The sequence below is a fragment of the Lathamus discolor genome, chromosome 3 (genome assembly GCF_037157495.1).
Source record: "Lathamus discolor isolate bLatDis1 chromosome 3, bLatDis1.hap1, whole genome shotgun sequence".
Taxonomy (NCBI): Eukaryota; Metazoa; Chordata; class Aves; order Psittaciformes; family Psittacidae; genus Lathamus; species Lathamus discolor.
In genome coordinates, this window is record NC_088886.1 from 116,410,192 (window position 1) to 116,422,818 (window position 12,627).

Genomic DNA, 12,627 nt, shown 5'->3' on the forward strand with positions numbered 1-12,627 from the left:
ATGGGGCATAGCACATTGGCAGAAAGACAGTTTTTAATTAGAATCCTTGTCCACTAACAATGCTAGGCTTCATGGAGAGTTCCTGGACAGAACAGGTCAAGGAAGGTTAAATGCAGCTGATATGGATTACATGTGGATTACTAGTGAAAAATCCTGGGTTTGCTTGTTTTGCCTCTTACTAGAACTAGTAAATAATAAGCACCTATCTTTACAGGTTTTATTTTGAAGTGTGACACAGAATGGTTCTGGTGGGTTTTTTTAGTGTTTGTCCGTAATCCTGTGATTTTAATAAAATGCAGAACTAATTTAATAAAATGCATGTAACCAAAAAGAAATGGAAGATACTTTTGATCCTGAATCATTTGTTGCTAATTATAGGATATTTTTGTCAAAATATAACTGGGTCATTAGCATCTTTAATTCTATGTCAGTGCAGGGAAGATTTTGGGGAGTGGGAAAGTCCTACAGTAATTCCACCAGTAGTCGGGTGGATAATTGAATGATAGACAAATTTTGATCAAAAGCAGCTTATTGAGAATGAGGAGTTTTGACCAAAAGAATTCCAAGCCCAAAGAGGAAATTTGAAGAGCAAAAGGGGATCATGTTTGTCACCTCAAAATAGTTGTATTTTAGGTGGCTTTATCTCCTTGTTCTTTTGGGTTCATGTCTGTAAATAGACACACGGTTGGGCATCTGATGAACTGCTTCCTTTTTTCTAGAGACAAGGTAGAAATGCAGTGTTGGGTGTTACCTTAAGCAGGGGCCCCAGCCAGGAGAAGACAACTGGAATTTAGTCATTCCAAGCTGTAGGGGCTGTGATACAGGGATCCCAGAAGTAGATGTTTTAGAGTTCTGCAGTCTTCTGTGTCTTTGTGAAGTAAATAATTCTAATTCTTGTAATTTACTTGCTGGCGACTTCAGACTTTTTTTTTAATGTTTTGTTTTCATTCTACGGGGATTTAAGATTTTTAAAATGTTATCAGACAGCTCTTGTGTAGAGGTAGTTGCAGTTCTTATGAAGGAGTCTGAGAATGGAGCTTTCGCAAGTGACATGGTTTTTAGGGCATTTTACAGCTAATAAAACAAAGACAAGATTGGGGTGTTATTTAGCTTTATGTATGAGTTAAGAAATGAGAAGTAGAAGGTGCATTCAAGACAGCTTGTCTTATTTTGGGGAGAAACCGTGGTGTGCTTTTCTTAAGTTCTCACAAACCAAACTGGAGAGGAAGTTCACAGAAACAAATAAAAAATCTCTGCAATTTACACTGAAACAAAATTAGCAACTCATACACACTATTCTTTGCTTTAAAAGAAGCAGATATTTGTCAGATTTGTCAGATATTGACAAATACTCAAAGCTGTAAGAACCATGCTTCCTTGCTAGGGAAGCAGGTGGGTATTTACTGGATATAACGATTACATATTCGCCTACAATACCTCTGTGTTACCTGACAGTGGACACTTAAAGTGAGTTTATACAAAGTTTTGAAGTTAGATAATGAATGCTGAATGCATAGAATGGCTTTACACTCTTTATTTGGTTTTACTGTCTGAAATGGCTGTGTTTGGGCACACTACTTATCTCAGTTTTACTGTTTCCTGTTTTATGTTCTTTCCAGTGTTTGCTGAAAAAAAATATTTTAACCTTGCCAGTACTCACTTTCCACTAATTAATTGCAGGTAGTCTACAATGGAAAAGATTTGAATCATCCTTTTGGACTGTCACATCATGGAAATTATATTTACTGGACAGATTATATGAATGGGTCAATTTTCCAGTTGGATTTGGTTACAAGGAATGTGACGCTGTTAAGAAGTGAGAGACCACCTTTGTTTGGACTCCAGATTTATGACCCACGTAAACAGCAAGGTTTGTATAACTTACCATTTGTTCAAAGGTCTGTTATAAAAGGATCTCTTCCCTTACAGTCTCTTCAGTATTTTGAGGTGACTAGATAAATGACAATATAAAAAAAGAATGACTTCTGGCATAAGATACTTTACAGTGTTTCAGTCCACTAATGTTGAAATTGATCATCTCATACTTACTAAAAAGCAAATCGTTGTATTATTCCTGTGTGAATTTTGATCTGTGTACTTGTTGCCATTTATTGCCATTTTTTGTGTGTGTCAAAGAGATACTGTGGAAGTACAAAATAGAATAGGTAACATACACATTGGCTCGTAGGCATAACGTGTTATTGCATTTAACTTTTCTTAAATAAGATCATAGAACCTGTCTTTTCCCTTTTGTAATTTTCTCCCCCAACTTGGTCTATATTAGCACCATCCAACTTAATCTCTTGAAAGTACTTGGTGCTGTTACACAGAATCAGAGTAATCAGAATTGAAAGTAATGGAAATATCCAAAGTTGTTGCTTCTTACATCAGTGGAAAAGTGAGATAAAGGCCATAGGGTTTGTTTGCATGGTAGTAAATGCAATTGCTACTCTGCAGGTAAATTTACAATTGTATTTTACTGAATAAAACTTTGAAATCCATTTACCCCATGTAGTGTTCAGGTGAGTTGTGGGATATTTGCTCTCTTTAATGAAAATTAATTTTGGCTTAATGCCTGCTACCAAACATAACATTAAACTTCAGGAATTGGTACAAATAAAATACTTAATAAAATACTTTTTTAAATGACCATACTAAATATTAATGTCTATCTAGAGCTCATTAATCTCTATAGATCATGATTTTGGACATGTAGAACTGTTACAGTTCAACAGTTCAGAAGTTTCATATACATACTAATTTTTTTTAATTTTTTCTTCTGTCTAGAATTGCTTTTTTTTTTTTTTTTCAATCCAGCAACTGGTGAATTACAAAGGAAAGAAACAGTTTAGTTTTCAAAATTATGCTAAAGTATAAAATGTGAAGTGAATATGTGTATAGGCACATAATTGCATGTAGTATGAGAATGTATAGTCTTGTTTATTTTATTTTAAAATTTACTGTGTTTAGAGATTTAGATATGTAATTAATTTTTTGGGGGAAGACTACTTTTCTGTCTAAAAGTAGGTCTTCAAGTTTCATTTTCCTTGGGAAACACACTTTTTATCATATCTCACTTAACCATCTGTGGCGCTACTGAAAAGCTTAGGGATTTTCTTTACAACAGGTTGATATGAATTTTTCCCTTTCCTGCTGAATAGGATTTTTATATGTCCAGCTAGGCTTTCTCAGTGAAAGCCATTGAGATTAATACTTGAGTGCTGAGGTGCAGACAACCAACTTGTAATTGGTGTTACGACTATGGAGGCAGTGCTGAAAGCTTTCCTCTCTGATATTGTAACATCTAAATGTTCAGTATCTAAATCAAACTGCAGTGTGTGCAGTACTGTGCTATGTCAACGTAACAATACAGGGTTTTGTTTGGTTGTTTTTTTTCTAGGCAAAATCTGACCCAAAACCCAAAAGTTCATCAGTTGGTAAAATTTCCTTAATTTAAAAATTAGTTGTTGCTGTTATTTTCCAAATAAGCTAACACCAGAGATAGAAGACTAAAATGCTACTTCTTAGACACTTTCAGCCAAATGAGTGTAAATTTTGAAATCTTGAGAAAGAATTTGGCTCATTAATGCATTCTTTGTTTGAAATTTATATTGGAATTCTGTAAGCTAACTGCAGCCGTTAGGACCTTCCCTTTTCGTCATTCTCGGTGAGGTTGACCTTGCATTGTTACTAAAGGAGCTGAAAGATTTATTTTAAAGTGAAGCTAATTTGTGTGGTTTTCTTATAAAAAAGCAAGATCAAGGCTGAATTATCTGGTATAGAGAAAACCATGGTAGTTCATTTTATGGTATGAGTTATAGTTTATGTGCATGTACCTTAGAAACATTTGGCTCTGGTATGTTGAAGTTCCTGTTTGATGCTGCTGTTATTGTCACTGTCTACACAAGCAGAAACCATGTCAATTCAATTTGGAATGGTTGAATTGAGACTGATATTTTCATTAGGAGGTCTTCACAGGATACTGGACTGTACCAGTCCTGCTTTGCTTAGTGCTCTTGGTAGCAACATTAAGCTGCTTTTGGTGTCCTCTTAAGCAGAGGTGTTTTTCACTGCCTTTGTATCTCATGAGGCATGATCCTCTTGTAGAGGAATACTTATTTCTTGCTTGCAGAGATTAGAATTCATTTTACTTTCTTAGGCTTAGTCTTTGGGTCTCTGTGTCAAGAATACGTTAAAAAATGGGGAGGTGGTGGGAAGCATAATAATCCTAAGAGCTGGATATACAGCCAGGATATGAACCTGCCAAGGCCTGTGGGTGTTTTTACTGCCATGAAGGGGCAGATTGCTATTCATAGGTAAGTATTTCTTATCTAAGTCCATTTACAGTGGTTAAAATAGCCTCTTTTGAAGTTGATATTTTATCTCCTCAGATTGCAAAGAAGAGCTGCTTTAGTCCCAGGCTGCTGCCTTTCATATGATCCTAAAAGTAGGTTTACACAACTTTAGCAGTACTTGAGGTTAGATTACAGGAAAGTGTGAGTGTATACTCACAAAAGCATAGAAGTATGATGATTGCTAAGCAGCAATAAATACTTCAGTGTGTCTTTTAAATGAGAAGATTAAACAAATGTATATGGTTGCCAAAGGTTTTTATTTTTTCTGAAAATGATTTCTGAGATGCAGTACATAGCCTGATTGAAATGTATGCAGTGGCATTACAGCAACTGTTTTAAAAGCTGGTAAAAGATGAAAAATATGATAATAGATTTGAAAGTAGTTTTAAAATTTTGGGAATGTTTTAAGAACACCCATATAAAATAGTTGTTATGAGCAGCATTTGAAGAAATTTAATATCACAAATACTTGGTAGCTAAATGAGTTCCACAGCTCAATAAAGAGATTTAACCTGTTTCTTTGCACTGAATTTTAGGAGACATTTTAGCATAGAAATGTCTTCAGTGACACTGATGGGGCTGAAGGTCTCATTGAACCTTCAGGTTGAAAACTTCCTTAAAGCTTGCTTTATAAACCTTTTTCTCTAGGATCTTGTTGCCTTAACTCTTGGTACTTGTATTTTCCTTGTTGTCTTCCTCTCTTTTATCTCTTACTTAGCAAGTAACCTACTGTGCTGTAGTTTGTCGTTTCAATTATGAGGCTAAGTAGGAACTTTTAATCTTCAAGATGGACTAGCTGACTTTGATCTAGTGTTCTAATTTTGATTTTATTTTAAGTTTCCATTGGGCTTTTGGAATCATCGTGTGTTTTCAAAGTGCTTTCTGTATTTGTCTTAAAGAATAAAGCTATAGAATAAAAGGTATTTTTTAGTGATCTGATGAACTAATTTATATTCTTTGGTTAACTTGTCTTGTGCTCTATAATTTTGGATTTAGATTGGTTTGTTTTGGCAGCTTCTAGTACCTTCTTTGTGTTACTGACATTCTTTGATTTGTATAATAGGTGGCCCTGTAAAGACGCAGAGAGTTTCAAGGCTACTTTTTCTGAGGTGGTGGTGTACCTTAGGTTTTCCAAGACTTAGATGCAAATATATCGTTTACTCTTCTGGTGTTTTGTTCATATTATTTGGGTTTTGGTGAACATAGATGTAATAAAGGAGTTGATTTTTGTTCAGTGTTTTATGTCATAGTTAAAAACATGAAAGCAAGATCCAGCAAAGTATTTTGAAACTGCTCTATCTTAAAATCATGATCCAGCCTTCACATTTCGTGTGAAGTTTTATAGCTTGCCAGTTCGTAGTCAGTTACCACCAGCACTTGAAATTAACAGAGCTTTGATCATGAGAAGATGAATGGCCTCAGGAGTGCTTATCTAAGCAATTAGGTCACCAAAGTGACACAAACAGAATTAGTAACATTTGCTTCAGAGGGCTTTGGTTCCAAGTCTCCTTGACTAAAGAATGAGGTAGTAAGGATGAAACAGTCCTTGGCAGATAATTAAAACCACCTGACAGCTGTCAGTATCTTTATGTGAACAGCATATGGCTTTTGTGAAGAAACAATAATACAGAAAAAGAAGACAGAGAAATAGTAAATGTGTTCAGAAAAGAGTAGTGGAATATATCTGCCTTGTACTGTGTCTGTTATAGATCTCATTGTATTTTTAATTTCTGTTTCATTTTCTTGGTCTGCATTTGTAATCACATTGTTTTAACATGTGCAGATGCCATCGTACTTCAGAACATTCCTTTATAGGCTGTGTAATTTCTTAAAACTACGATGTGCATGTTGCTGTGTCATATTAAATATTTTGGAGTATTTATTCTCCTAATAAAAGAGGAATATGGAATGTTGTGAGCTTATGGTATAGTTGTTTCTTCTTCTTACAGGTTATTGCAAACTGTAACTAAAATAGTTTGAATATTATAGCTGTAATAACCAAACTATGAGAATAACGTGTCCCTAAAATGAGAGGAACATAATTGTAAAAAGTTCTTCGTGTGCTCAGATTCTAAAAAAAAAAATAGTCTAACAGAGCTGTTCAGGTTGCTTTTTTTTTTTTTTTTTCATTTTCACAGGTGATAATGCATGTCGTGTTAATAACGGAGGCTGCAGCACTCTTTGTTTAGCTGTTCCTGGAGGCAGAGTTTGTGCCTGTGCTGATAATCAGCTTTTGGAGGAAAACAGTACAACCTGCAAGAGTAAGATTTTTTTTTTTTTAAAGAGTATCAGAGTTGATACTGCTGTTAAGGGATCAAGTCGAATCTAAAAATAAAACAAGAAAGTGTAGTCTGCTAAAGGCTTGTTGCAGTTCTGTACGACAAATAAATATTCCTTGAATAAAGATTCTAATTGAAAACAGTTTACTAAAGATTTTTCAAAGAAGACAAAATATTAACTACACAGTATTTGATGATAAAATGCTTTGGAAAATATTTCAGAATGTCTGATATGATAAAGCACTGAATGTTTTACTGTCCTGTTTTAAAGAATATCAGAAATACCAGAAATTAATCTATATAATGATATTAAATCTGTATAAACTGGTTTCAGATTATAATATTGACTATGTATCTTATGTTGAAACGTGGCATTGAAAATATTCATGCTGGAACTGTTAATAAAATGTCAAGCAGATATATTTTTGCATAATTGGTCCTAAATAGACTATGCAAATTTTGCAGTCTTGTTTGGTGGTGTTTTGGGGGTTTGTTTTTTTGGGTGGGAGCTATTTTTGTTGGGTTTTTTTTTTTCATATCTTGCTTTAATATCTTCATGACAACATACAAAAAAAGTGTTGTTACTAAAATGTGGATTTTTTAAATTAAAATTAATAAATCGGTATAATGCAGGTATTTTTAAAATGTTTAGACCTGGTATTTGTAACTTACTCAAAATTCTCCTTTTTCCCCATTGATCTATTTTTTCAAGTGTAGTGTGTACAACTGTGCAGAGGTCTCCAGCAATAATCCTCATAGAGATGAGTAAAGTATAAGAATTATTTCATAACAGGATGAACATTATTGAGCCTGCAATTACCTTGAATTTGACCCATATGCATGGCTGCAGAGCCATCACTGTTACTAAAGAAAACTATTTTTCTTTTAGCAGAAAATACTGGAAAATGGGCTTCTCACTGGTAAAATGGAGTGTAAGCATTAGGAAGAGAGGTTAGACACTTTCAAATCTCAAGGCAGCAGGATTCCTGCTTTTTCCCCAACACGCATCATTGCACAGATCTTTCCAAGGACTTTAGTGTTCCTTAGAGGGTCCTGGAGTGATGTGTGGCATGGGGGTTGGAACTAGATGATCTTAAGGTCCTTTCCAACCCTAACTATTCTATGATTCTACACATTATGCATTCTAAACCTTATGTTGATAAATTCATCTGTCTGGATTTGTTAATAAGCTTGTAGCTTTCTACTTAATTCAATCTCGGCAGAATTTTATCCTCTCTTCTTTGCCGAGTCTGTACCAGTGCATAATGCAGGTGTTTGAGTTGTTGCTTGGAAACAAGAATCAGCTTTTCAAGAATCACTTTCTAGCCTTTTAACATGCACCAGAATTTGTTGTGTCTGTAAGAATATTTTCTTTTCACTGTTGATGAGGCATTGCAATATTTTAAACTGGTATTTTTATGCTATCATCTAAGTATCAATTAAAAAAAAAAAAAAACGCCAAACAGTTTGAATGCCATTCTGTTCAAAGTTCTAGTTATCGAAAGTGTGTTACCTCAACCATACAGTCAGATATGCGTGGTGCTACAGTCTTCAGAGGGAACTTCTTCAAATATACAAAGTTTACTAAAAAAACCTGCTCTGAAAAGTACTAACAGGAATCTATATCTATTTATGTGAAGGTAGTATTGCATTCTGTATGTATCAAGCCGATAAAACTGATGTGCTTCTTGGATATTTTTCCTAGTTAAACATGGAGAAGTGCTACCACAGTTATGCAAAGCTGAACAGTTTCAGTGTAACAATAAACGTTGTATCCAGGATCGCTGGCGCTGTGATGGGGATGATGACTGTCTGGATGGCAGTGATGAGCATTCTGAAATATGCTGTATGTATGCTATTATGTTTTAACCCACGATTCATACTTTATTTTGGCAGTTGGAAACAAAATGTTAATCTGATGGGAGTCAAACCAAAGTGATAATTCTGGAGTAATTCATGTAAATCTTTCATTTTCTTCTTTTCCTTCACATAGTAATAGTCCTCCTTTCAAATGACGCTGGTGTACTCGTTTCATAGCATACTAAAAGAGCATTCATCTTTTGGTTTTGACATTGTCATTAATGATTCTTTAGATGTTTGTATTTTTTGCACTTTTTCATATGAGTTGCAGGATAACTCACGTTGTAAGAGGTCTCAGAATATTTCAAATCCAACATTTACAAAGCAAAGCCAGCTGCACCTCAGCCTGTAGGAAAGTGATGGTTCAATTAGTCCTGGCAACCATTTCCAAAGACATCAAGGACAAGAAAGTGTTTTGGAGTAGTCAGCATGGGTTTATGATGAAGAGATTTCACTTTACCCAACCTCATAGCCTTTGCCAATGCTATGACTAGCTTGGTGGATGATAGGAAAGCAGCAGATATTGTTTACCTTAACTATAGCATGGCTTTTGACACTTCCTTAATATCCAAAAAACAAGCTGACAAAGGATGAGTTAGGTATGTGGACAGTGAGATGGATTTAGGTCACCCCTGGAGAGTTGCCTAGTTCTGAGCTCCCAAATGGGAGAAAGGCAGGGACTTACAGACCAAGTCCAGGGAAAAAATGCTAAGATGATGGATTGGTGCATCTGTCCCAGAAGTTGGAAGAGCTGGGATTGTTCAGCCTGGGGGAAGGGAATGCTCAGGAGAGATCTTACCAATGTGTATAAATACCTGATGGAAGGAAATGAAGAACAGGGAGTCAGGCCCTTAGTAGTGCCCAGTTGCAGGACAGGAGGTAATGGACACAATCTGAAAAGCATGAGATTTTATCTTAGCACAAGAAGATGCTTTTTTTACTATGGGCATAGTCAAACACTGGACTAGATTAGCCAGAGAGGTTGTAGAGTTTCTGTCTATAGAGATACTCAAAACTTACATGGACATGGTCGTGGGGAACCTGCTATAATCGTTTCTTGCTGTTGAAATTAAAAATAATAATAAATATATCAATTATGTATCTCTGTCACTCCTTGAAGATACTTAGATAGGCTGCTATAAAATCTGAATTGCAACAGTCAAAATTCCTTTCCTTGCTTAGTTTGCAACAATGCTTCCTGTTTCTAACATTAAATCATTTCTCTAAACCACATCTGCTTTACTGAAATTAAAATACATTATTTTTTTCCCTGTCAATTGTAGACATGAACTGATATGCTCTTCTTTGCTTCCAATGTTCTTGCACCCTCCACACAAAATACTCATGAAGGGTTCATGTGCTGTTGATACCACATTTGCTCTGTGCTGTTTTCTGTACGAAGGATGGGTAGAAAGGTCAAAGATAAAAGCTACTGAAATGTCAAGGATAAACCTGCAAGACATCCTTTCATTTTAAATACTGTTTGTTTTCAGATATATCTTAAATTTTTTAAAAAAGAGATTGGATGGCCCAGTAGGTGGAAAATAGTTCAAGATTATTTTCAACCCAGCATTTGAAAGTTTATAGCTTACTGCTCTTGTGTAGATCAAGATTAGCAAGATCCACTAATAATAGATCTTCATAGAATCATAGAATAGTTAAGGTAGGAAAGGACCTTAAGATCATCTAGTTCCAACCCCGCTGCCATGGGCAGGGACACCTTACACTAAACCATGCCACCCAAGGCTCTGTCCAACCTGGCCTTGAACACCGCCAGGGATGGAGCATTCACAGCTTCCTTGGGCAACCCATTTCAGTGCCTCACCACCCTTACAATAAAGAACTTCTTCCTTATATCTAATCTAAACTTCCCCTGTTGAAGTTTTAACTCATTACCCTTTGTCGTGTCATTACAGTCCCTGGTGAAGAGTCCCTCTTCAGCACCCTTGTAGGGCCCCTTCAGATACTGGAAGCTGCTATGAGGTCTCCACCCAGCCTTCCTTCTCTAGGCTGAACAGCCCCAACTTTCTCAGCCTATCTTCATATGGAAGTGCTCCAGTCCCCTGATCATCCTCGTGGCCCTCCTCTGGACTTGTTCCAACAGTTCCATGTCCTTTTTATGTTTAGGACACCAGAACTGCACACAATACTCCAGGTGAGGTCTCACGAGAGCAGAGTAGAGGGGCAGGATCACCTCCTTCGACCTTCTGGTCACGCTCCTTTTGATGCAGCCCAGGATACGGTTGGCTTTCTGGGCTGCGAGTGCACACTGAAGCTGGCTCATGTTCATTTTCTCATCCACCAACACCCCCAAGTCCTTCTCCACAGGGCTGCTCTGAATCTCTGCCCAACCTACAGCTGTGCCTGGGATTTCTCCGACTGAGGTGTAGGACCTTGCACTTTTCATGGTTAAACATGGTTAATGATCTTGTTATTGGCATAAAAGAAGCAGAACATATATACTTACTACAGCTGCAAGAGCATGCCAGTAGTATTTACATAATTTCCATGCATTCGGTCTTCACCCTTTCCATGATGCTGGACTAGCAAAAACATGTTTGTGAGATACTTGTTCACTCCCGAATACCAGATTTTTCATCAGTTTTAAACTGTGTTGCATATTTCCCTTTCTGACACCTACAGTTTCGTGGTAAGTAATTAACAGATCTGTATGTGACCATTGACAGTAATGTGCATCATTTTAGAAGCATTTTATAACCTGTCTAAATCCCTGCTCACTGTAGTATAATATTTTGGATATACACAGAATTTGCTCCTGTTCCTTCAATGTGTTGGTGGTTTCTATATGCATTTCAGTTTGGAAACCTCATCACTTTGATAAAATGGGATTGAGGACATTTTTTCTTTAAATAAATAGCAACACTGTAAAATGCTGATACCTTTTATCACTTAGTTAGCAGAAGAGAATCTCCATATTGATGATAGTATGATAGGAGAATCTTGTTTAATTTTCATTGAAATACTACCCTATTTTTTAAATTGACTAGTTTACAACAATCTTTCTATCATGGCGACTGTATATACAGGATAACCATACTAACTGCATCACCAGGGAATACCATTTAATATATTATTTTCAACATTTTTTTCTCTAATCATTTTCTTAGGAGGAAACCTTTTTTTTCTTTTTTTCTTCCCAGTCAATCATAGTTGTCCTGATGATCATTTTAAGTGCCAAAATAATCGCTGCATTCCCAAGAGGTGGCTTTGTGATGGAGCTAATGATTGTGGTAATAATGAAGATGAAACCAATAACACCTGTGCAGGTAAAAATTTTACTTGTGTAAACAAGTTCTCAAACTCCAGTTTGAGAACTCTATAAACAGTTCAAGACTGCTCTGAACTGAATCAGTCTGCTACTAGTAGTCTGATTATTGACATTTTAAATTATTTCAGATTTTTATGCCTCTAAGCTGAAAATTAAATTGTATTAATCTTTATTCTTGACTGTGCTTTCTAAAGTAATTCAGCACTTAGTCTATCCATATGGGTTGACTGTCAAAGCACTGCTTAGGTACAAAATTTTCCCTGCTTAATCCTTTTTTGGCAGTTAGAATTTTTTTTTTTGTTAATATGTTATGATGAGTGCCATGTCACTAGTAAATTTAATTTTACGCTGACAAAAGCATAGTTAGTTGTTAAGTTTCCCTTGGTACCTTGAAATTGTTTTAATTTCTAAGTTCCTAACTGTTTAATGGATTTTTAAGGAAATGCCAAGGTGAAGATTGCTTACCGATTCCACTGCAGTAAATCACGGAGCTCCAAATCAGTCCATTGCTTGTATGGAAGTGATGTTTAATGCTTGTTGATAGAGTATACTAAACAATTGTTAAATATCTGCTACACAAAATATATATCAATAAGCTGATGACTATTTTAAACTGAAATGCAGGGATAGACAGCGTACATCGTGTATTACAATATTCCGTGAACTTGTTCTACTTCATTTAAATTTTCATGCATATAAAAAACAGTCAGTCTAGTTGTTAGTTGTGCAATTTAGGTAAAAGCACACTAGCCAAACTGCAGACCTAGAGTGTCCATATCACCTCTATGGTATTACTGTGGATTGTCATACATCTTGATATCCTATGATATTCTACTGTTTTCTT

At 35.8% G+C, this 12,627-nt stretch overlaps 1 protein-coding gene across 1 annotated transcript in view; it reads left to right on the forward strand.

Annotated features, from left to right (window-relative positions):
• LRP1B (LDL receptor related protein 1B) overlaps window positions 1-12,627 on the forward strand; it is a 585,099-nt gene that overhangs the window by 303,059 nt on the left and 269,413 nt on the right. Inside the window, exons 13-17 of the mRNA XM_065670655.1 lie at window positions 1,681-1,870; window positions 3,025-3,027; window positions 6,494-6,616; window positions 8,340-8,480; window positions 11,656-11,781. Of these exons, the coding sequence (XP_065526727.1) occupies window positions 1,681-1,870; window positions 3,025-3,027; window positions 6,494-6,616; window positions 8,340-8,480; window positions 11,656-11,781 (583 nt within the window). The remainder of the gene's footprint in view (window positions 1-1,680; window positions 1,871-3,024; window positions 3,028-6,493; window positions 6,617-8,339; window positions 8,481-11,655; window positions 11,782-12,627) is intronic.